Source organism: Falco rusticolus, chromosome 4 (genome assembly GCF_015220075.1).
Source record: "Falco rusticolus isolate bFalRus1 chromosome 4, bFalRus1.pri, whole genome shotgun sequence".
Classification (NCBI taxonomy): domain Eukaryota; kingdom Metazoa; phylum Chordata; class Aves; order Falconiformes; family Falconidae; genus Falco; species Falco rusticolus.
In genome coordinates, this window is record NC_051190.1 from 71,165,986 (window position 1) to 71,192,102 (window position 26,117).

General features: G+C 38.9%; 1 protein-coding gene and 1 long non-coding RNA gene across 5 annotated transcripts in view; one reads left to right on the plus strand and one right to left on the minus strand.

Moving 5' to 3' along the window:
• NEBL (nebulette) overlaps positions 1 to 26,117 on the plus strand; it is a 269,788-nt gene that overhangs the window by 234,625 nt on the left and 9,046 nt on the right. The window contains exons 23-24 of one of the 4 annotated variants that reach the window (XM_037385195.1): positions 5,013 to 5,105; positions 6,119 to 6,247. The exons of 2 other annotated variants lie outside the window; for them this stretch is intronic. In XM_037385195.1, the coding sequence (XP_037241092.1) occupies positions 5,013 to 5,105; positions 6,119 to 6,247 (222 nt within the window). The remainder of the gene's footprint in view (positions 1 to 5,012; positions 5,106 to 6,118; positions 6,248 to 26,117) is intronic. One more of the 4 variants, XM_037385196.1, reaches the window with a different exon arrangement.
• LOC119146870 lies at positions 2,662 to 19,976 on the minus strand. The gene is made up of 3 exons (XR_005103875.1): positions 19,966 to 19,976; positions 3,359 to 3,362; positions 2,662 to 2,766 (listed from the first exon to the last, which is right to left on the minus strand). It is a non-coding gene; the product is annotated as an uncharacterized LOC119146870 (long non-coding RNA).

Genomic DNA, 26,117 nt, shown 5'->3' on the forward strand with positions numbered 1-26,117 from the left:
AGATACATTATCATTTGCTCTGTAATTTTTTAAAAAATACAGATAGTCATTGCTATTACTTGAAGTTTGAATTTTGACTCTTCAAGAAAGGCCAGAATATCTGCAATAATCTTCATTTTGCACAGAAAAGAGAAGATTAAAGCTGTGATTCTCCAAAATTTCAATGTTTAAATGTTGCAGACCAGTTTGAGATTTCCCCTTCTGTCAGTCAGCAATTTCTCCAGAGCTGCGCATGCTCCATTTACCTCTTTGGAATGTTTTAGAATTTCACACATCTTTCAAAATACCTCAAGCTGTAATTCATCAGTAACTCATTAGATCTCTGGTAAGTTGAACACTAGTGTTCAGAAGCGACATTCTGAAAGATGGTCCAAGATAAGACCAGGTATTCAGGGGGTAGAATATGGACTGGTTTTGTAGGCAGAAAGTAGTGCATTAAGATTGCATTTGGAGTATTCATAATAAACACTCTTTCAAAATCAAAACAGATACCTGAAATCTTTTAAAAGTTATAAAGTCTGCTATGGCAAAGGAAATGGTAACCTGACTTTTTTTGTTCTCCTTTCCTTTTCTTTTCGTGTGTCCTTTTTCTGTTTTTCTGTGCTTGACAACTGTGTAGACCCCAGAGGATTTACATACGGAAAAACATGCTGAGATAGTGCTCTAAAATCCTTCATATGTAGTAATAATAGCAAGGGTTGACTTTAAATCTACCTTTCAAAAATCAGAGAAATGGCAGGTCAAATGGACTAACTGGCGGATCATATAGTCCATCCTCCTGCCTAAAACAAGGTTAACTTTATTTGTATCATTCCTTCTTTGGATGGATGCTTCTTTGGTCTTTTCCTTAAAGTTTCCAAATGAGTCTTCACCACATAAAGAAACATAATTCTTTCCTTTTCTGTAGCCACCTTTTATGTGTCTGCAGCTACAGCCTTATATCAGAAGTGATTTCTCAGGGTTCAGAGAACTCTGCCTGGGGAAGGTACTGGTGCTTTTAAGACCGTGCACGTCTCAGAGGGTCACACATTCTGGATCTAGGGCAACAACTTGACCAGAAAATCCTTGTCTGTAGAGACCCAAGCGCTTGAACTCACTTCCATAGCTAGAAGTGGTGCATCCAGCACTTGAACTCACTTCCATAGCTAGAAGTGGTGCATCCAGAGAGAGAGAAAAGCTCCTGCAAAATTGCAGTTAAATATACAGTTTTCAATATGCTCCTTAGTGTGTACTTCAAACCTCCTACTCTGTACTGCATTGCACATGTGCTGTAGCCCTATGTAAGATTAGTGTGCAATTCTGTGTTCAATAGCTGGAGGCTTGCTGCACAAACAATTAGGATTAAGAACACCTCTGAGATAAATTCTTGTGCTGAAAGTAACTGAATTATTAGTACTATTTATCACTTTAAAATAATCGATTGTCAAAACACACAGGAATTCTTAGCTTCAGATATATACCAAACAGCAAAAATTGTGCAACTATTTAAAGAGGTCATGACAAACCTGTGAGCCTAATACCCAGTGATATTTCAGCTAATGCTTTTTCAGAGTGAACTGCAATTATATCTGCTTGTTTAAAAAGAAACAGTGAGCTACCTGCTCGTGGAATGTCCTTGGCAGCCAGAAAAAAAGTCGCAGACTGAAAAAAACAAGTATGACTCTTGAGTTTTTTTCCTAGCTGATAGGTGTTCAGCCTCTTAGGAAACATATCTCTGTGCTAGAGTCCATCTGGTTGGTTTTCAAAGTATTATTGGTGAAGCTGTAACAACTTTTTCAAATGCCTGATTGCTAAAATTAATGTCTTTGCTTTGGAAAATAGGTACTAGTTTTAACCATGCTAAAGCATGTTATTTCAGACTACAGAGATGGGTAAAATCAGTACAAATCAATGGCTGCTGCATTGATGCTGCCATGATTCTGTACTTAGTATATTTTTATTTACTAAGGTGTGATCAAACAGGAGAAGTTGGGCATTCACCAGTTCCTCCACCTCTCTCATACTTGTCCGTGCTTTATGTACTTGCATAATCTATTACTTTTAGGACTAGTTTATCATAGGATTACATAAGATACAAAAGATTTTGCATTGGCTTTTATTCATCTTGTCAAGAGGGAGTTAGTACTGTGCCTCACCTTATGGGAGTTGCGGTAGAAAACATGTAATGTACATACATTGGACATACTCTAAAGCTATGGGATTTGTTTTATTAGCTCTGTCTGTTCTTTCCATTGTCTCTAGGCTATTAATAATTTGAAACGTGACATACTTGGGGTCTACACAGTCCCACTTGACTTACTAACCTGTTATTTAGCCTGGTACCACTCAAACAAGCAAAAGGACCAAGCTGGGAGGACCCATACTCTTCCCACTTCCAAGGCATTGAGTAAATCTTGCAGACAGGTTTGCCCAAGAAGCAAACCACTAGTAAAAAGGTGTGATCTGGTAGATTTGTACTTTACTGATTGTGCTTTACATCACAGTTTTATTTTAAACTTGTTTGGAGAGATTTAATGATTATTACATTTTTAGACATAGCAGGTATCGTAGAATTGTTTAGGTCAGAAAAGACCTTTAAGATCATCAAGTCAGACTGTTAACCTAGCACTGCTAAGTCCACCACTAAACCATGTCCCCAGGCACTGCATCTACATGCCTTTCAAATACCTCCAGGGGCAGTGACTCAGCCACATCCCTGGGTAGCCTGTTACATTGCTTGACAACCCTTTCAGTGAAGAAATGTTTCCTAATGTCCAATCTAAACCTCTCGTAGTGCAACTTAAGGCTGTTTCCTCTTGTCCTGTCACTTGTTACTTGGGAGAAGAGACAAACACCTACATCGCTACAACCTTCTTTCAGATAGTTGCAGAGTGCGATAAGGTCTCCCCTGAGCCTTCTTTTCTCCAGACTAATTAACCACAATTCCCTCAGCAGCTTCTCACAGGACTTGTGTTCTAAACCCTTCACCGTTTTCATTGCCCTTCTCTGGACACACTTCAGCACCTCTATGTCTTTCTTGTAGTGAGGGGCCCAAAACTGAACACGGTATTCAAGGTGCAGTCCCACGCCCAAGTCCTGAGTACAGGGGGACAATCACTCCCTGGTCTGGCTGACCACAGGCTCTCTGACACAAGCCAGGATGCTGTTGGCTTCTTGGCCACCTGGGCACACTGTTGGCTCATGTGCAGTCAACCGTCAACCAGCACCACCAGGGTCTTTCCCACCAGGCACTTCCCAGCCACCCTTCCCCAGCCCGTAGCGCTGCGTGGGGCTGTTGTGTCCCCAGTGCAGGACCCGGCACTTCTCCCTGTTGAACCTCCTACAACTGGCCTCGGCCATGGGCCCGGCCTGCCCAGACCCCCCTGCAGAGCCTCCTGCCCCCCAGCAGATCAACACACCTGCTTATATGAATTGTATATATTGGATTGGTGTGAGGTGATCTCACATTTACACTGTAGATGCTTCTGCATTTGTTTTAAGCCTCCTCTTATACAACACTGGAATTATTTATTAAAAACATGGCTGAATCTGTACTCACTTTTTTGCTGTGATTATAACTTAAACTCAAAGATATAATTAATTATTTTTTATGGATTTTCTTTTAGTATCCTGTTCAGATACATAGATTCAGGAGATATTAATAACTTATCTGTATGAATTCAAGCTGAAGATCTTACAATTACTACTGGTTTTGAATCCACCCACTGAATTCCAAAAATGCTTTTTGATAGTAGGGTAGTGGATCAACAGTAATTCTGTGTCCCAGGAAACGCAGATATTTGAAAGACAAAGTTAAGTTACTAGTTAAGATCACAGAATCACAGAATGGTCTGGGTTGGAAGGGACCTCTGGAGATCATCTAGTCCAGCCCCCTGATAAAGCAGGTTCACCTAGAGCAGGTTACACAGGATCACATCCAGGTGGGTTTTAAATATCTCCAGAGAAGGAGACTCCACAGCCTCTCTGGGCAGCCTGTTCCAGTGCTCTGTCACCCTCAAAGTCAAGAAGTGCTTCCTCACATTCAGATGGAACTCCCTGTGCTGCAGTTTGTGCCTGTTGCCCCTTGTCCTGTCACTGGGCACCACTGAAAAGAGCCTGGCCCTGTCCTCTAGACACCTGCCCTTAAGATACTTGTATGCGTCAGTAGGATCCCCTCTCAGCCTTCTCTTCTGCAGGCTGAAGCGGCCCAGCTCTCTCAGCCTTTCCTCATCAGGGACACGTTCCAGTCCCCTCATCATTTTCATAGCCCTCTGCTGGACCCTCTCCAGCGCTTCCCTGTCCCTCTTGAACTGGGGAGCCCAGAACTGGACTCATGGTCAAGGGGAGGCTTCATTTTGCCCAACTGTAGATGTCTACAATGAAGATTTCTACAGCTGAATTTGTCACCCTAGTCCATTTGTTGTATTAATTAAGAAAGACAGATACTTTTGCTTTTACAATTTATATGAATTGAGCAACTTAGAGAAATGTATTTTGTATAAGATGAGCTATGCCCCTGATTCTCCTTGTTAATCTGACTTGATCTCTGCTGTATGAAAAGAAGGGCCTGTAGTGCCTCTGTCAGCTGTAGAGATGTTTACTGGTAACTGTCAACTATAGGTTTGCATACTGGGCATCTCCATGGAGGAAGGATGGTGTTGGTGAACTGGGGAAATAATCTTGTAGCTCTGATGATTTTGGTTTTGCTAGTGGAAAAGAGCGCTGGTATGTGATACTTAATTTGTTTCCATTTATTTAGCCTTAAGAAAATACAATGGTCATATTTAAAAAAGGAAAACAAAAACTGGGAGAAAAAAATCTCCTTAAAATAACGTCAACACTTAAAATGAATGTACTAAGTTCTTTTAAGCAGGAGATTAATGCTTTCTGATCCTTTCAGGTGAATATCTAGGTATTTTGGTTAATTTCTACATGAAAGAAATTGGTTGTTGATTGTTAAAACTCATTACTTTCATGCTTTTACTTCCTTTGTTGTTTGTCTGTCCTGTAATTTCCCTGTGCTTTGGGAAAAGATCTTAAAGTTTGGCGCACAGATCCTGGCTCCATCTTCGACATTGATCCTCTGGAGGACAATATTCAGTCTAGGAGTCTGCATATGCTTTCTGGTATTGCTTGTATCCTGACTTTTCCCTTATGAAACTTATGAAACTAAGTTGATACAGTAAATTTTCAAGTCCATGTGCCAGCCATATGCTTTATGTTTTCATACATATATATATATATATATATATATATATAAATAAAACTGTAGTATTTTAAAAGTGGTGTTTTATAAGAACTTCAGCTGTAATCACATGTACAGATAAGAAACAGTGAAATCTTATCATAAACAACAGTTATTCACACCACTTACAAGTAGTCACTCAAAAAGCATTGACCTACTTGGTCCTCACTATAAATAGAATTTTAAAATAGTTGGACCTTACTAAAGTTTCAGAGATACAGAAGGTGACCTATTTATGAAGTTGACTTCTTTTCTATGCACATTTTACTTATAGGACATGTGATATTATACCTTGTGCTATTGTTTGCAACTAAAAGGTGTTCCTAATTTAAGGGTGGAAGGAAAAGGAGAGAAAGTAATGTAAGAATAGGCAGCAATATTTTGGCTCTAGAAGTTTTTGGACTGTTGTCCACACCCCCCCGCCCTACCCTGTCCCCGCCCCCCCCCCCCCCCGCAAGTGTTTATTTTGAATGTTTAGTTTTGCACATGTATTTTCTTCGCTACTACTAGTGGAACTTTTAAATATTCTTTTGAATGTCATACAGCAGTATTTCCACATGCACTTGTATGCATGCTGGAATAAAAGAACATTTTGATTTTCCACTGGAAATTTTCATATGCTTCATCTCAATTCCTTATTTTTCCAGTATCTCAATCCTACTTTCCATTTCTGCTATCTTAAAGCAGAGAACAAGCTTAGCTGTATTTGATTTTGAAGCAACCTTTTGAACTGGTGGTGATCAAAATGGATAAAAAATTGTGAACAATTTACTTTAATTTTAATGACATCAGTGTATGCATATCAATGTCAGCAGTGTTGGGGGTTTTGTTGTTGCTTGTCTTTGCACTTCTGTCACCTATTTACTGTGATATTCTTTCTTTCTACCTTTGTAGAAAGAGCAAGCCGTTACAGTAAGCAGTACTTACATTCTACCAGTTTGGGAGATTATAAATCAGATGGCTCTGACACGAACCCTACCTTTTCTTACTGCAGTGAGATAACAAGGCCATCTGATGAAGGAGGTACCCCTTATTCCCACCTTTTTCACTAATGACACTATCACGGTGTGTTGAGACCACACATTCCTGTATTAACTCCACATCCTTGTATAGTCACAAATCATTAGAAACGATGTAAACTATGGTCTGATTGATTAAGGAAGCAAAGCCAAATCTCAAGGTTGCACATTTTCTTGCATGCCATACTGCTTTATCGTGTGTTCCCTTTCACTATTTTGGTAACACTGGCAGTCCGAATGCCTTGCTAGCTCCCATTTACGGTGCTTTAAGAGGTTGTTGTGTTTTTGCAAAATATATATTAATTTGTTTTATTTTTTTTCTCTTGAAAGGCAAAATGTAACTGAAAAAATACACCTCTGAACTGCAAAAAAAAATTACCTTGTGCCTTTCGGTGTGCAAATCAAGCACACAATAGTACTTTAGTGACTGAAGTACTTCACATTAAACTATGCAGGTGCTTGTGACTCCCGGTTTCCATCCTAAAAAAAAAAGTGTATCAACTGGCAACTGTCTCACATATGGAAGTTTTCTTATGCTGTCAGCAGTTTGGGAACCAGGGTTGGTGTTCAGCTGGGAAGCTTATATAGTGTGATATTGTTTAACATGGGTTAATATTAGAATACTTTGATGAACCTCTATTCCCGGGTACAAAACCACATTTTACATCTGTTTGATGCCATAGATTAGAACAAAATTTATGAAATTTTTGAATAAGGGTCTAGTCATCCTAGTAGCATAAATGTGTACTAGACTTGACTGGTGAATTGTAAATATTCAGAAAGATTGCATTCTAAGTATACATTTTAAAAAACCCAGTGATTTCTGCTCAGTTGTGAAAGAAGGTGCATTGAAAAGGTCATCCAAAGGGTTACTATTTTTTTTTTTAAGAAGGTGTGAAAGTATCGCTACTGTTTAGTTGCCTGGCATCCCTGAATTACCCATGCTTTTAGAAGATTTTAAGGCATCTTAATTGTAGATTGTGCCTGTTCATTTGTTATAGTGGCTAGTGTTTAGGGAGTATATGTTCTGTTAGGTCCCACATAATCTTAATCTCTGATTAAGAATGAGTGAGAAGAAAGTGTTCAGACTGAAGAACTTGGAACAAAGAAAGAAGCACATGTCTTTGACAGAACGTTAATCCCTTATATCATGTCTGTCTGTCTTTATTTGATATTTTAACTATATTCCCAACTCTTTCAATATATGATAGCAATCATGCACATCATGCTGGTCTTTATGTCTCTTCCCGTGATGATGTGAAGTGGGCTTTTCAGTCCAGTGCATATTGTCTCTCCCTGTTATGATCTTTTTTTGGCTGTATTCCGAGCCATTTTAAATTGCTTTGTCAGCTTGATTTGATTGTTAACAGATATTTTTTATTATTTGCCATATTGGGAATAGGAAATGGGCTTTATTTTCCCTGTTGTTTCGGCACTAGCAAACTTGCTTTTTTGTGTCTCTATTTAAATCTGTTGTTGTGGTGATGTGTTGAATAGATTCTTGCCAAGATCAACGTATTTTAGCAAAATATTGTTTCCCCTTTTGACCCAGTTGGCTAGCCAGGGTTTGAGCACTTGCAGACAGTTCCCATTGCAGGGTGAGAAATAAATGCCAGAACTAAGTAATTTAACGTACCTCTTAATGGTTTACAATAAAATGCCATTTCTGGGAACATACTAAGAAAAAAACAGCAGAAGATAACACCTTTGGTCAAAAATACCAACCTTTTTTATGGTGGCATCCCATCCAAAATGTCTTTAGCACATAGCCACAAGGTGAGGTTGCCCTTGACCTTTATACAGTATCCCTTATGGCATACCACAGTAAATGAGAACCAAATCAGTGTTGCTGAAATTTCATGGCTGTTTTTCATGGAGTTTGTACTTTTAGATCTAGCAGTGTTTCTCACTGGCAATTGTTCAATCTGATGGCATGCCAACAGGAAAGACAGTAGAGGACCTGTGACCAATTCTGTAACCTCTAAGAGTCTTTGGCCTTGTCTCATTATCTTTTAGAGATTTCTACATTGTTCAATTACTACTTTATTCTAGATACCTTTACTGATATCCAACCCAAAATTCAAGTCTTCCACTGCCGCTGCTGGTGGAATTGTTCCATAACCACCTGTCCCAGCCCTTACCTGGGTCCCTGGCTTCATACCAAATGTTAAAGGCTTATTCAGATCTAAATAACTCACTTGTCTGGGAAATGTCAGTAACAACATCACAGGGAGGCTACAAATGTTGTTCACTACAATTACTTCTTCCTGTTCGATTCTCTGACTATTATTTTAGATGACGACATTGAGCTGAGCCAAGTATGCCTCACAGGGAGCTTTTCCTGCAGTATCAGTAGATTTCTGCATGTTGTAAGTTTAGGAAACACCTATTCTCCTTTTTAGACTACTGCAGGTAAAACTGGATAGGAAACAATTGTTAATAGTTTCCAGCAAGCTTGCTGGAAGTGATGAACTTTCATTCTGATGCTCTTTTTGAAATTGCTTTTCAGCTTTGTCTGTCTTTTTTGCAGCTTCTCCCTGTTAGTAGTGTTTTTCAAGGTTGACTTTATGTCTTCCTGATATTGAATTTTTTTGCTATACTGGACAGAAGGTTTTGCACTAGAGCTTCTCAGTCTGCCTAAAAGCTTTGTAATTAATTACTGCACTAACAAAGATTTCCTTTTTACCTGCAAGTCATTCTGTAGCACTTCCCAGAAACAGTTGGGTGCCACATTAGTTCTTGCAAAATTCTGAGCTGTTTTTCAAGTAGTTATTTTCAGCTTGGCTAAAGAGGAACAGAAGCTAATGATTTCTCTCTTTCAGTCCTGCTTTTAACACTGGTGTTGCAACTTCTCAGACATGGAGTTACTCATTCATTCTTGGGAAGGTTTTTCAGATTATTTTCATCAAAAAGAGAAGTTGAGATATATGGATATCAGGTTTATTTTTGTTTATAAAGACAGACCAGGCAGTTCCTTCTTCCCACAAGACTGTAGAAAAAAAGGCAACAAGAGATGGGCTTTTTTGCTTTCAATTCAGATCTTTCTAAACAGCATTGTGTCTAACAAATTTCTCAACTGTTTTTCTTTCGGGGGAGTTTCTTTATAAAGTTTTATAAAGAGTTTCTGTCTGTCCTGATTTTCTGTGCAGTCTTACACATTGTTTTTCACTCAGTTCTTTTCACTCTCACTCTCTCCCCTTTCTCCCCTACACGTAAGTTCCCATACTGTTAGTTTGCATTCAGACACTAGGAGAGGATGACCTGGTTCATATGGTTCAACACCTATTCCAGTTTTGCATTATTTTGGACAGTTCTACTTGTATTTCAACCATCTACTCTGTGCAAGAGATTAATTGCTTTTACATGTAACTCCCATTTAATAAGTATAGTTACAGAGTTTTCGGTGTCTTGACAAAAGAAACACAGATATCACCTAACTGGACTTCTTGTATTCAGAGTCTACAGTGTTTCTCAGAAGTTGTGCTAGAGCATGTGTTTCTATAAAGATATCTTCTCCTATTTTAAGGTCTCCATATAAAATTAACCTGCTGTCTTTCTAGTTAGTTCAATAAGTGAAAATGGCATTTAGGTCACATTTGTCATGGCTCAAGACCGTTTTGCTTAGTTCCATTCTTCCCCAGAGGCAAAAGTAAAAATGTTTAAAAGTAGCATGAGTTCACAGTATTGGAGTTTGATTTTTTTTAAGGTTTGTTTTATTTTAGAACACTTTCTAGATATATTCTTCACAGTAGTTCCATCTCCAGAAAACTGAGGCGGGAAAAAGACTTTTTAATACTGGACTGTTAGTATGTGGTACAATGTAAGATACAGGAATGAATTTGTGGTGTATGATCCAGTGCCAATTACAGAAATGAATTGCTCAGAGCTATGCATGTACAAGAACAGACAAAGTGGCAAGATGAGGCAAAGGCTCTAAGTAAAACTTTAAGGTTAATTAATATTTTTCCTCTGGCCCATTGTTTGTGGTACGCAAAAAACCAAAATACTACAACCAGAGGTCATTCTGGTTTAGGATTAAAATGTCAAACAATTTTAAGTTTTTGAGAGTGCAGAAACTTGTCCTTAAGGGAGTCAACCTAGTGTCTACAGGGGTCACTCAGCTACTACTGGAACAAATTCCAGGCTTTGCCATCATAGCAGGGAAGTGACTATACACGTTTATCTACTACTAGAATAGAGTGTCCTGATGCTGACCGGATGATAGCAGATGAGCCATGGCACTGCTACTAGAGCTACTGGTTTTGTCACTTCTGTTTTGCATCGGTCTTTGACTCATTTTGAGGTGAAGAAATCCTCTTAGTGTGTTTGGACAGTGAAGACTCATCTGCACTAAAGAGTATCACTGTTACTGTCATTTCATTGTCACTCATGCTCTCTCTGTTTTTTATTATGCAACAATTTGTGTGCACATTTTGTTTTCATTATACTTTGCTGAAAGTGTTTTCCTTGGGCTTCCTCCTTTAAGTCCTTTTATGCTGCTTTCCTTCAATCCCATTTCAACTGCAGAATGTTTTCATTTCACTTTCTAATATTCTTCCTTCTCTCAGATTTTACTTTAATTATCTTTCAATTTATTGTATTTCTGTGGAGCTTTCTGTTTATCTCTCTCCTGTTTTTCTTTGATTTAACTCAGCAGGATTTTATTTAATATTACCAAGGTTTGCTTTCAGTCTGAAGATTTCTACTTTAAAATGATCTTAATGAACATCCTGCAATAGATTAATTTAACTTTTTTTGTCCCTGATACGCCCTTTTTTTTCTTTTTAGTTGGAACCTTTTAGGTTGGTTTTCTCTCCTTTTACTTTTGACCTTCCCTTTTTTTGTCTTCTATTTCCTCTTAATTTCTAGTTTAACTGGTGTGCATCAGCATGTAGACTTGATGCATATTTTTCCTTACCCTATGTTCATAGTTTTTCAGTGTATTAAAATGCCCCTTTATTCTTATGTCTAATTGTGTATAGGCTGTAGATGGAGAAAAGTCAAAGGTGATTTACAGTTCCTTTCAGTCATGGACATATCGTTACTCTGCTGGGCGAAAACTTGATTTCTTGGTTATTTTCTAAGTCATTATCATATGATCTTAAAAAGTATATAGAAGTCAGTCTGTAGGAGACAGGAATCAGGTTTGCTCTACTCCAGAAAGCTCATGTTATGTAGGAAACCTGAGTAGATATTAGGATAGAATTTTCCCGTGCCTTTTGTTGCATATTAAAAATGAGTGCTAAAATTTCATGTATTTGGTTGGAGCCAGTGTTTTACTGATTGGCTACCTGTTAACTACGCTTGTCTCCTTCAGCCTAAGTTCTTCAGATTCAGTTCACCTGCTGCCAGCAAACAAGCAGTGAGAATTAACATAAAGAGGCCTTGATCTGAGGTTTAAGGTATTTCTTTATTCTGATGGAAAGGGCCTGCTGCTAACACTCAGGGCTGTCACTTTGCCTTTGCCTTGAAAGCTACTTTCTTTTACTCACACTGGCAGTCCAAATACACAAATTTCAACAAACCGTGAAATTCCACTTGTGTCGTGGTAGTCTCTTAGATTTTGTTACCAACCTTAAAAGTAACCTGTAGGTTGCTATGAGGAAATGGAAAATTCATATTAGGTATGTCGTTGACACTACATAAAATTGGTCAGATCCAGAAAAGATTAGTGCAAACAAGCTTTGAGGAAAAAAATATGGCAAATGGGCATGCTGGCAGTTGACTCCAAAGGTATCTTCCTGTGGGATACGAGTACTTAAAGTTTTGAAGTCTTTATCTAGGTTGGAATGGAAGTCAAGTCAATGAGAAACAGTAAGTCTTTTCATCTCTCTCCCTTGTGGCGTGTCCTCCTTGTGTGCTATGAGCCTTCTGAAGAGCAGCTCTCCAGAGTAGCTGGCTGAGCCTGCTCCCCCTCCCTTTCACCAGACTCCAGCGGTTACCTTTCCCTTCCCTCACTAAGCCAGGAGTACATGTTGTAGGCCATTAGAAGAACTATTGTTTGAACTGCTGAGTGCAAACACAGTCCTGCAAAGAGCAGATGTAGACTTTATGTATTAATGTGTATCACTGGCAACAGCCTTACACTGTGTAAGCTCATGGAGAGGGCTACTGTTCCTTAGCTCAACACTGACATTTTAAATGTTGGTTTCACAGATACCTCCTCCTCTCTCCCCCTAGCAGACACCAGTATCTGTGGCTCTATGCAAAATGTTTATTTCTAGGATTTGCCTGAGGCTTTGACACCCACCCATATTTACCACAGAAGATCCTAGGACAAGGAACTCTGCTACTGCTTCTGCTACTGGTTAGCCTGGTCAGAAGACAAACTAGTCAGAAGAAATGGAGAAAAAACCTCTTCATTTCCCATGCTGGAATTGCAGAGATGCTCCTTGGTACGTGATGTAAGGAGTCTGCTTGTGTTGGGACAGTGGTGATACTCTTGTGCCCGTAGATGGAGGAAGAAGAAGAAAGGAAACAGGAATCGGTTCTCTTCCTCGCTCTCTCTGCCCTTTCCATTATTTTTTACCAAAAACCCTCTGGTTTTGAGGATGGGAAAAATCACCATTAGTAAAAGACAAGTAAAAGAAAAAAAGAGGGAATAATACGTGACTGATCTTTATATTGTAATATAGAGATCTGTCTTCCATCTCCAGGGGCAGCTGGCAGGAATACAGGGCAGATATCCTTCACCCCTCTTTGTATTCACATTCAGTTGCTAAGCTCTGCCATTTTAAGTAGGTCAAGCAGAATGACACAGCAGTTATATTTTCTTCTCTGGCAGCCAAGGAAGAATACTTCTTTCTCGCTAGGTAGCTGAGCTCTGTTTCCATAACGTTGTTCCCTAGAGTCTGGTAATCAAATGTGGCATTCGGGGGGAGAGGAATTGTAGATTTCACAGGAAAACTATAGGCTTTTGTGGGTTTATTTTGTCCCCTTTCAAGTTTATCAGCAGGCTGCACTGCCACAGAAGGCTGAACACATCAAAACAACACTCTGTGTACTCCTTCTTGGTGAGAGTCACATCCACACTTCTCTTAACCACCAGACTCTTACATCTGTTTCTGACATTTTTTTATTTCAGGCTAGATGGTGCTTTAGTTTGCCACTTTTACATGCAAGCCTCTGGCAGGTTTGCCAACGTGAAAGCTAATGTGTAGGAAAAAATAGTCGTCTACCACTCAACAGCATCATGCTAAAACTGTGTTTTTCCATCTTGGTAATCAGATGATTTTCTGCTCCTAAGTATATAATGTAATAAAAATGCTTGCAGTCAAGTAATAAATACCTCACACACAAACCTCTTGTGATATTTTTAAACTTGGATTAATAGTTCTCTGTATAAGTAATATGGGCACAAGTCCATGCATATGTTTGGTACCTGTCTGATACCACAAATTACTTGGCGTGAACAATTTCCATTGTTGGAGAGTGTACAGTCATTCAGAACTGGTGACTTCTGGTCTTCCATTCTCAAATAGACTTTTGCTGAAATTATAAAGTTTCCTTTGTAAAAGTTTGCTGTTAACCCCGTTGTACCCCAAAAGGACAATTCTTGTTCAAGCAGCAAGGCAGAGTTCTCTCCCTTCTGAAAACTTCACCTTTCATTTGAAGGTCTGTTGCTTTTTCAGCTTCTGCCTCCTGTTTTGCATTGATTCCTAATATTCAAAGGGCTTTTTTTTTTTTTTTTTCTGATTAAGAATAATGATGTTACTGTTAGAGGGGCTTTTGAAAACAGTAGAGGTCTGATGTTAGAAAGGTAATGCCTTTTCAGCTCTAGATTTGGGGTAAGAAATTCAGATTTATGCTCCAGTGAGCATTCACATTTCAGTTAGAAACAGGTTGGATGTGTTCCCTACACATGTGTTAATTTCTATATAAGTTTGTGAAAAGAAGGTTTGTGACTACTTAATATGTAATTCGGTCTCCTCTGAATAATCCATGTTGGCCTTTTACACCATGTAAGTATAGGAATCCAGAATGGCAATGGGACCACATTTCTGCAGTTTCTTGAGCATTATTGAATCTCTCTGTCCTAGTCTGGACTATTGGACTTCTAGTGTCCTCTGCTGAGTGCTTTGTTAATGCAGAATGTGAGAGAAATTAGTCCAGAAAATTAGATGTCATCTTTTTCCACTAAAAAAAGGTATGAAGTATCTGTAAAACCTTATTTTTTAATGTAAAACTTGAAGCTTCATATAGCACCCCAAGTGAGGGCTTAGTTAAGTTTTGATTAAGGTTTGATTTAGGGCTCTGTGAATAAAACTAAATATCCCACATTGGTTGTAATACATTAAGACATAATTTGTGATTCATCTGAAAGCACATTTTTGTTCAGTGTGTGTTCATTGGGGATGAGTTAATGTTCCAGGGAGAGCTTTAAATTTTGCACTTGCAAAATAATTTTGCTTAGATTCTCTCTGCCTATCTTTGATTCCTGTGTTTCTCTCCCACACCTTTGACATCTGTCAGCATCAAAAAGCAATTCCCACACATCCAGGTGGAGGAGAATCCAGAAGAGATCCCATTTGCAGTTTTTGTAGTGTGGCAGCAGTTCAGGGGATCCTTCTGTTTGCCCTGCTAGCTGTCTGAGTGTGATGTTCCCTTTTCCTTCAAACAATTAGTCACCAGAAATTGGAAAGGAAATTTCCAAGTGACTCAACAGTTGGAAGTGTTAATGGCTCCCTTGACAAGTTGTTGTTCAGTTGTTCAGTGTGGTCCCCCAGAGCAGCTTTTGATATACTTCAGAGGATTTTATATTCAGCAGGCAATAAATATCATTAGTAAAATTATGTGTGGTCACATACTTGATCCTGGTTGATGCTGCCTTCAGCTATTGCTCAGATTGGTTATACCCACTGTAGAAATAAATAGCAGCACAGAAATCAAAGCACAGCTTCCATGAGAACTTTCTGTCTTTAGTGAAAATGGGCGACAGCTGATGTTCAGTAAATGTGAGTTCAAATTGTAATTGAAGGTGTGTAGGTAATTCTAACATGTTAACATAACCTTCATTTTACTAACTCTTCCCATTTCTGAGGAAGCCTAGAGCAAAAAACAGCCTATTCACAAGGTAAGAAGGAATGGCAGCTTCCTGTGGTACACCAGAGCCCCACTAGGACTGAGGGTGCCTCGGGCTGGCTTTCAGACTTGTTTTGCCTTCATAAATAAAAGAATGTGGTGCACTGCACGAGGAAAGGAAAGGCATACTCTGCTCTTGTTTCCTCAGCTGAGACATGCTGCAGCTTAGGTGGAATGTCAGGCAAAACCAGTCAGCTGGCAATAAGGTTTGTTAGTGACGCCAAATCCTGACTGCAGTTCGTACTCAAAGCTGCAGAGTAGGATGCCCTGTGATTTGGTTATGTCCCAGTTACAATACAATAGAGGAAATGAGTGTACGTACAAATGTTGTGATATACCAGCTGTTAATAGATACGTAAGCTAAACTCTTTGTCTTGTACGGCTACCACTAAAGACAAATTCCAAAATAATATTCATAGTGGTTTCTCTTATAATCCATATAATAAGAGGGTAGGCCTTTTTGTGTTTTGAACTGCTAGAACAATTTCTAAGACATATGTGTAGAAATATATGCATTAGAGGTTGTAGAGATGTCCTAGTTTTGGCTGGGATAGAGTTAATTTCCCTATTAGTAGCTGATACAGTGCTGTATTTTGGATTTAATATGAGAGTAATGTTGATAACACACTGATGTTTTAATTGCTGCTAAGTAGAGCTTACTCAGTGTCAAGAACTTTTCAGTTTCCCATGCTCTGCCAGTGAGCAGGTCCACAGGAAGCTGGGAGGGAACAGAGCCAGGACAGCTGACCCGAACTAGCCAAAAAGATGCTCCATACCATAGAACATCATGCTCAGTATGTAAACGGGGGGGGGGAGCTGGCTGCAGATCACTGCTTGGGGACTGTCTGGGCATCCGTCAGTGGGGTGGTGAGCAATTGCATTGTGCTTGTCTTGGTTTTTTTCACTTGGATTTTATTTCTCTCTCTCCCTTTCCTCTTCTTTGCAATTACTATTGTCTTAACATTGTTTTCAAAATTTATTTCCATTATTAAACTGTTCTTATCTCAACCCACGGGTTTTACTTTTTTCTGATTCTCCTCCCGATCCCAGTGTGGGGCAGGAGATTGTCTTAACATTGTTTTCAAAATTTATTTCAATTATTAAACTGTTCTTATCTCAACCCACGGGTTTTACTTTTTTCTGATTCTCCTCCCGATCCCAGTGTGGGGCAGGAGGGGGAGTGAGCGAGTGGCTGAGTGGTACTTTGTTACTGGCTGGGGTTAAACCACAAGGGATGTGTTGAAGACCTTGTATTTTAGAAGCTATAGTAAAAATAAATAAATTTTTAAAAAATCACGATCTAGCTAGGTTAATGGGTCTGCCAAAGCAAAACCCAACCACCTAAGCCCTCCCCCCCGCCTTCCATAGTACCTGTATAAACTGTGCTCCTTTAAACATTGAAGATTTTTTAGTAGAATATTCAAAATGTAATTATTTTGTCAGTTGCACTACACTTAACTGGTTTAGAATATTCTGTGTTTGTCATAATAACCTTAAAACTACATGTTAGGATTCAAAACTGGGGATGAATAGGACTCCAGTTTTAGGGTTAAAAGCCAAATAATTGAGGTAGTTTTATTTTTACAGTGCTGCAGTAAGAACTAGTCAGTGGGATCTGGAAGGAGGAGAAATGGTTTGTATTTTAAGTGAATTGAATATCAAGTGAAGTATGTTGTAACTGCCCATAAAATTCTAAATGTAAGATACAGATTTCATACCATTTTTAAAATCCCCAAACCAACTGTTCGTAGAAGTTGGATGAAGACAATAATTGTCACTCATTCTAAATTGTAATTTTGTGTTATGTTCACTTCCATTTTATCCTTTTTTGTAGCAAAACCCACAAAAACATGTCAGTATGAGTGAACACTACGAACAGCCTCTTCCTATATTTTTTAAAGGCTGGTAACCTTTTGAAACATTTTACTTATTGAATTTCCTGGGAGATCATTTACCACCCTTTTCTTATAACAAATACCTTAGCTTTTGTGTGAAAAAGCTTTTGTTTTAAGGAGCTGCTATGGAATTACATTTATCAAATCTGTTCTGAGTGTTTATGGTCTTGCAGTCCTAAATGGCCATTCCAAAGGCAGCCTGGGGAAGTTGATGGCCTTTTGTATTCATCAAAATTGTCTGCTCTGCCAGGACAGGACTGGCTTGTGCTTTTCGCAAGTTATGAGGCTGCCTCTCACCACCTCACTGCTCCACAGTCAGACACAGTTACAGGCAGGGACTCTGTGGGTTGCTTGAGATCTGGCTTCTTCAACTCTCCTGTTGGCAGAGCGCAAGATGACATGTATTTAATACTTTACAACTTCACAAGTCTGTTGATGCTTTACACCAACAATGATCTGTTAATGATAGCAAAGGCTTTTGAGCCAGAATGGACCTCAAGAAATAGATTGCCCTGTAAAAGAATATAATGAATTGACTGATCCACCACTCAAAATATGAAGAATTAAGGAGAAGGCTTGAATGACCTGACGTGTAGACCATGATGTACTAGAGAGACAGTTTGCCAACAGTTCTTCCACTAGACTCGCTAGTACTCCCAAATTTCCACTCCATCTACTATTTGGTGTATGGTGGACTTCCACAACAAAGACCAGTATAACCAGTATTAATGATATTGGCTGTTCATATAAATCAGGAATTTTGGAACAGGTGATTTTTTTGTGAGTATGCTTGCTCTCAGGAATAACTGTAATATGAGATAGTCCCCCCCTAAAAGGGAAACAAATTATGAATAAAATACAGGATTCCATGTGGCATGAGCACATTAAACATTCTTTTTGTCTTGACTTTCAGAATTTCTTTTTCTTTGACATATGCTAAATAGCTGTGTATGACGTTCTGTTGTAATTTCCTTCAATACCAAATCTTAATTTATTATTTTGAAACTGCTTTTAAGGGTTATAATTGTATGATTCTGCATTTCCCATAATAATCTACTTCACCTTACTTGGTGGAAACATATAGTTAGGCTTAATTACTGCTAGCTGATAAGATGGTGCTATAAAAGAATGATGCTTAAAATAGTCTTAGTCTAATCATGACACTAATGAAGTTCAGTTTAAAACATTTTATTTTATTCATTGTAGCATGTCAGTAAGTAATGTTGAAAGTAGAGACAATATGATTTTTTGCATCATGAATAATTAATGTTAGTTATTCTAAATACAAGTTTATTAATGTTGTTGATGTATTTGAAGGTGGCATGGTTTATTTCTTACATCTTTAGAATTTAGGTTATGGAAACTTCCTAAGCTTGTAATGGTCTGAATTTGCCACTGACTCCAAGTAGTTCAGAGCTTCAATTCTAATGAGGTCAGTGAGCATGGCAGATATTTATTAGCACAGTATGTGAATTAGGCCATACTTTCAGGTTGTTATTTCAACAACCTAATTATATCTGGGTTTGATATTCCAATTTACTAACTAACACTGACTCCTGTAATGGATAGTATGCAGACAAACTGCTGCTTCTGACAGGACCGTTGAGAGCAACAAGCCTGGTAGCTCAGGCATCCGTGAAAGCAGCCTGACTGATGAGTAAAGGGCAAGAAAAAGAGAAAAAAAAAGAAAAAAGAAAAGAAATGAAGGGAAAGTTACTGTTACAAGAAAAAATGCCACGATGCCTTACCGTGTTGTTTTCTACTGTTCTAAAAACAGCACTGTTCTGTATCAGGTCTCACCATCTGCAGTCTTCAGGTTAGTGCTTTTTATATGTTTATGCAGTCTGAGCTATTCCCAGTAAATTTAGCTGTGCTACTCTTTCCGACTAGAAAATAATAAAACTATAGTAGATAAGAGTTATAATCAGTTTAAAGTATGTGTTTCCATTTTCTAGCTTATCTGAAAAGTTAACGCTGAGCAATTTAACTTTAGAGATGGCTGGGAATTTTTCAATATTCATCAGAAGATAACAGTTTTAATGCCGAAGGACTTTATAGGAATGGATTGCTTGTGATTAATATCTCAATGCCAAAATCTTCCATTTTATTCAGTTTTGAGATTGTTAAAGTTATAGCTTGACATTTTTGAAACGAATCCAGCTTTATGTTGAAATATGTTTAATTTTGAAGCCACGTAAACTATAATAAGCATTGAAAATTATCAGAATGAAACCTAGAACTTTTGAAATAATTGACATAAAATAGTTTCTTTACCTGATTTTTAAAATATCTTTTTGCATGAACCTTTGAGATTTTTTTTTTCTTTTCATCCCAATTTGGGAAAGGACCATTCCTGGTAATCGGTTCTGCACTGGAAAATTAGTGAGTTTTTACTAATGTTATTTGTATCTAATGTATCTGTATTCTTCTGGCTGTTCTCTATACTCCTTTTACTGCTTTTTTGTCATGTCCTTTAGAGACTATCTCCTTGCTCTGTACCATGGGGGTGCTGCAGAGTGTTCTGTACCTCATCTCAGCCTCTTCACCATCTCTGTCTCTGGGCAGTCCTTGCACATTGATTAAAGCCTTCAAGTTCTCCAATACCTATTTTTACTGTCAAGTAATCAACTCTATTGCTGGCTGCATTTGGCTTAATCTTCTCTAAACTTCCACTATGACTTTTCTCAAATACTGTGGAGATCTAGGATACAAGTAGCTGAGCAGTGCATGCCGCATGCTAGCATACAGGAGCATCTGCATTACATGGGATGCATTGTTTGGAGCTGGATGCTAGGACATCTGGAGGGAAGCATATGAGAGGCTCAGCTTTTTTGTGGTTTGAACTGAGAGGAATCTTGCACAGGAGTGAGCTGCTCCGGGGGGTCACACCTTGGAACAGCTGAGCTGATCTAGCAGTTTGCTGCCTTCTGCTGCCTGTGGCCTTGGGTACCTGATCCTGACTACTTCCTTGCACTGCATCTGTTGCTGGTCTGATCCCTCCTGAGCTGACTTAGCTCACCAAGCCAGCAGAAAAACAACCCAGCTGAGAGGAAGAGAAAAGGTGGTAGGAGTGTTAGATTGCCTCAGCCAGCTGATGGAGCATCAACCTCAGATATGCAGTGGGAATCATGAATGGACTGCCTTACAGCATCTTTGAGACATATCACCTCATGACTCCTGCTGAGTTCTTCCAACACTCTTAACTTTAGCAGAGAATGATGTTTAGCGCATCATCTTTAAAAGCCTGCTAAAAGCTCATCTGTCATAGCAGTCAAGTTACCTTTCTTCTCTTTTTATGTCTTTCACATCCTATTCTCATCATATCTATCCTGCCTTACTTGCTGCCAAAGTATCAAGATTCTTGTTTCTGATTAACCTGTGATACAGGCATTCTTTAAAACACTCATTAAATTCTTGGTTGGCAACAATTATATCTTGTTTATCCTGCTGTTCATGTTTGGGCGGGATGTGAACTTAATTCAGGAATTAACGTGTTAAAGTTCTTCCAGTCTCTCCTTAAAACTGTTTCTCAGGATGCTTGTATGGTTAATGCAATGCTGGATTGAGCTCATCTCAAGAGCTTGTACAGGAATATACACAGTATGGGAAACAGGAGGAATTACAGGGTGTGTGGTTGCCTAAAGGGGTATAGTGAAATCTCCAGCCTGAATTTACAGGACAAGGCCCAAAGAAACCCAACCTAACTGCAAATTTGGACCTGATTTTAAATTGGCAATGGATTATATTACTTCTAGAGTAATCACTTTAAATATAGCAGCCAACATCTGGGGGAAATGATAGAAAACAAAAAAAATAAAGTACGGAGCCAAAGTTTGTAACGAAAGGTATCTCCGTGACACTTTTGGGAGACAGCTTTAAAAAGGTCTGTTGTTACTGTCCACCAGCTTCAACACAGCAATAGCAGTTTACCCTAAGGCTGTACTTCCTTAGCTGTGTATTCGTGTGCCTTGGACTGGGAAGTGGTCAGGAGGATTGTGCAGTCTGGGCAGTGATCCATCCGCATGAACAACGCACGGGGTGTACCCGAGTGCCCCAGGAGCGTCTAAGCCTGCACTTCTCCACATGTGATTGCGTCAATACTTCGACAATGTTTTCAGTTGCACAGGACATAACTGAGTAATTTCTAAGGGAAGGGCCAAAGAAAGAAGGAACTGAAAGCTATGGGAGAGGCCTTCTAAAGTGATGCCACGAGGCCTGCTCTAGATGTTGCAACCTGTGGAAAATAAGGTGGCAGCAAGGCAAGACAGGGGAAAGACTTCAATATATGTGGAGCAACATGAGTTCCGTGAGCAGCTTCATCTATTCCGGGGGAGCTAGTCGTGCTGTTGGTAACACAAAGGTGTATGGGGCTGCTGCTGTATTCTGGCTCTGCTGTAACTGCTCCTCCGAAAATCTAGTTTGATCTTTTGTGTCTTACAGATGCTAAAGTCAAACACGTAATAATTACAATATATTTTTTACTTCCTGCTGTCTGATATTGGTTTTGTTATTACAAAATGTTGCAATATTCTCTGTGAGTTCTCTGAAGTCTTAGTAGTGAAAGCATGAATCGAGATAGCATCAAAACAGGAAGTGGAATAATTGCTTAAAAGTGCATGACGTCTGTAAGGGTGAGTGACATGGTTGTTACTTAACATCTGGCCCAGTAAATGGCATGTATTGCAGTAAGTGGCAAAAGTGCAGTAGTTAGTGGTGAGGGTACATTGTTTTACCGTCGACTGCTGAGGTTCTGTTGTACAAAAGAATGAAAGAGAGCTTATGTATAGTCTTGATAAAATATGTCTTGAAACATACCTTTTAAATGATTTTTTAGCATAATTTTTTTAACCTTGTAGTTATACAATTTTCTCTTAATTATTCCTTTCCTGTTCCCACAGTCTGACCTTTTTCTTACCCAGCCCTTCTCAAAGCACGTTCTGATCAGTACACACAGTGCAGACCCCATTGTCTGCTGCAGCCAGCTGATACTCACTATCATTCTTTCAGCTTCATCTTTTCCTTGGAGGCTTCCTTTCTGTTTGCCTTTCATCATGTTCATTCATTTTTCTCTCTTTTCTCTGGGGAAGCCTATAAAGATGTAGTAAGAGATACAGGATAACTTTCTTCAAGTAGATAATGAATATCTGGCTTGCTTGGTAAGTGGAACAAGAAAAAAGTAAGTTTTGATACATCAGAATGCATCTGGTAAAGTCTTACCGCAACAAGAAAAAGCATCCACCTGTACTTCTGGGAGCAATGGTCAGCCCTCAGCTCCCTCACTAATAAGTCTGGCTTCAGCTAAATGAATTTCATGTTCCACCACTGTGTTTTATCATTCTCTTAGGTTAACTAAAACCATTGCTTTTGTGGCTGCTGTGCTCAAGGATGTTATAGAACTTTATACTTTGGCCTGAGTCAAAGATTGCAGTTAACTATGGAGATGATGGTGAAGAAAAGTCAAACTCTTTGTCTGCATCGTTCAGTCTTACCTTGAATTATTTGTATGTTGCTAGAAACACAGACAGATCTGCTGTCTCTTCACTAATCTGCTCTTTTATGTGATTCCCAAATTTTCTTCCCAATAGACAACCATCTGGAGATTTCTTAAGTATTTTTTGTAAAAATATGTTAAAACCTATAGATCATTTTTTGCAGCCCTACTACAGTATTCTTTTAATGGAAAAAAAGGTGGAATTATTCAATCAAGTGATCGGCATACTTGTGCTGATATATATGTTCATCTATATGATAACCAGGGAAAGAACTAGAAGATAATTTGCAAAGCTAATCCTGGAAATTCCTTATTTTTCTTTGTATAGAATATTTTTCCAATACTTCAGGTTCTAATGGTTTCCCAAAATTTTTCCTGCTTTGGAGGAAATGCTTTATTTTGCTGAGCTTATGATTTCCGTCATTGCAGGTAGATTAGCAAACATGTTCACTGAGACTGTTTGACAGAGTTCTCTCAGCTTGTGAGAAGTGGGTTGCAAAAAAGAGGAAAGCATGTCTCAGACCTGCTGTGGACAGTTTTCACGGAGTCAGGGGATGTGGGTTGTCCTCCCCAAAATAAGGCTGTGGATTTGGAGTCTATAATGAGGCTGACAGTAGGGTTGCTGCCTTATGCTGACACTGGATGATGGGTAGGAACTGAGAAATATCTGTTTAGTGGAGAAGGAATTAAGAGTAAAAAGTTTCTACCAGTGTCTTCACCTCTCTTAGGAAGAGGAAAGGGTCTGTCAAGGTGTCTGCCCCTACCAGGGAGAAGCTACCAGCCCTTTGTTGCTGCAGAGCAGTCAGGGTGCTGACTGGTCAGCGGTGAATATCAGCTTAAGATACTACTTCCTATTAAGTTAGAATTTTAATCTGTGCTCACTTTTCAACACACATAACCAGTTTACTGCTGGTGTGAGGAGGTGAGACCCCATTGGCTTCTATGAACTGACCTATGCTTATGCTGTTGGTGAATTGGGCAAAATATATTCATTCTGGCTCGATCACAGAACCTTTGATTAAATTATGCTTTTCTCTATTTTCTCATGAAGGGCTCACGGTCATGTAGAAATAGCTTGTAACAACACTGAAACATAAATTACTTGATGAACTACTTAGTACTGTTCACTTAATGCATGATAATCCTGTGAACATGTTAACGAGCAGCAGTTTTCTGATGATTGAACTGCTTTAAAATGTCTTTATACTCATATGTCATTAGAATGAACTTGGCACTTCTAAAACATCCATTATTCATCATGTTCCAGTGTTGCTCTTGACTGTGTATCACTTTAATTTCACTCAACAAAGCAATCTATTCAATACAATAGTTTGAAACATGTTTTCTGTATCGGAAAAACCCTGGTTAAATATACAGTGTTACTTATCTTTACAAGTATAGTAGAGCAAAAAGTAACATCCCAAGTTGTAATTGCATACTTAGTGCATTTGAATATGCTACATAGACTAAGTGAAGGTTTTAAGAAAAACTTCTGTTGAACTCGAGTTTGTTAGCTGGGGAGGCAGGATAGGTAAAACACCTTGATGAAAGCACAAGGTTGACTTTTCTTTCTGAAATAGTTCAGCAAACATTTTCTCAGTAATCCCTTTTCACATGTATTTATTGTCCTGATCACTGAACAAGCATTACTGTAATTATGAATACTTCTTAAAATTTTTTTTAACGGTGCCTACAGAATTACAGGATGGTTATGGTTCAAAGGGACAGACCTCTGGAAATCATCTAGTCCAGCCCCCTGCTAAAGCAGGTTCATCTAGAGCAGGTTGCGCAGGATCGCGTCCAGGCAAGTTTTGAATGTCTGCAGGGAAGGAGACTCCACAGCCTCTCTGGGCAACTTGTTCCACTGCTCTGTCACCCTCAAAGTCAAGAAGCTCTTCCTCACATTCAGGTGGAACTCCCTGTGCTGCAGTTTGTGCCTGTTGCCCCTTGTCCTGTCACTGGGCACCACTGAAAAGAGCCTGGCCCTGTCCTCTGGACACCTGCCCTTAAGATACTTGTATGCGTCAGTAGGATCCCCTCTCAGCCTTCTCTTCTGCAGGCTGAAGCGGCCCAGCTCTCTCAGCCTTTCCTCATCAGGGACACGCTCCAGTCCCCTCATCATTTTCATAGCCCTCTGCTGGACCCTCTCCAGCGGTTCCCTGTATCTCCTGAACTGGTTTCCTGCTGCTCCAAGGTTTTTTTGATTTTACAAGTCCTGGATCCTTTCGTACATTGTGAACCCCATTAAATCCTGCATTAGCTTTGCTCTTTCTTGAATCTCTGTGTTATGGCTGCTGCAGAAGTGGTTCTCACTTCCAGCAAGACCAAGAGGTGTATCTCAGAAAGTATCTGACTGCTGTATGACTTAATATTTGAAGGTTTTTTGACTCATGGGCTGCATGAGCTCCATCTCCTTATAGCGAAAGATGGCTTTTGTCAGAGGAGTTAGATAGAATACCAGCTAAATGGACCACTTGAAAAAGTGTCAACAGATAAGAAACTTCTTTTCAGTGTAGCTAAATGAATTTCCAGTTGAACTAGTGAAATTCTGGTAAATAACAGTTGAGATGGGATAATAATTGCTGTACAAGCCAGAAGTCGTTATTCTCATAGTGCAAGAGTCTTGCAAAACATACACAAATATGCAGTGGCTAAGCTTTTAAACTTCAGATTTTGAAAACCAGTTCTTTATTTTGCTTTAAAAATGCTTATTGGGCTTGCTAGGAAAATATTGAGTTATCACTTATGCTGTACTTATTTCTCACAGATTTTTCATCAACCATGTTTTTAACACATTCTGTTCCAGTCTGTTGCCAAAGTAAGGTGTTAGAGCAGATATGGGAAGTTTTATGAATCCTTTCCTAGTAAACAGTAGAGGTAGGGGGTCCTTGGTTGGTTGTTTTAACTCTTTCAGAAGCTCTTGGTACAACAAAAGTCAACCTATTAATGATTACCATACAGAATTGGTAAAATAATGTAATTGTTAAAATAATGTGAATAAACTATATGTGAAAGAGATGGAACAATTGTGTGTTAGGATGAAGATACTGAAAATGATGGATTTGGAAATATTTAAGTAACCACTGATACCTCTGTGTTTGGCTAAGAATGTTGATGGAATGAGAATAAACTAAGAAACCCAACTGCGGGCTCACTTTTTTACTCCCTGTGAATCACAGTCTTTCTTTATTCATAGCCCAATAAATGTTAGTCTACAATGAGTTAGGAATCAATTGCAGAGAATTCCTACTGAAACATTTCAAAACTAATACAGTTAATATATAGTATTTTTCATCAATCTTTCCTTAATAAATGGCACTATATGGCACATGATATTCAGCGTGTCATCTATAGTAGTATCAAAATTGAGTTAGTTACAAGCTTTTGTACACAATTTTACAGTCAGA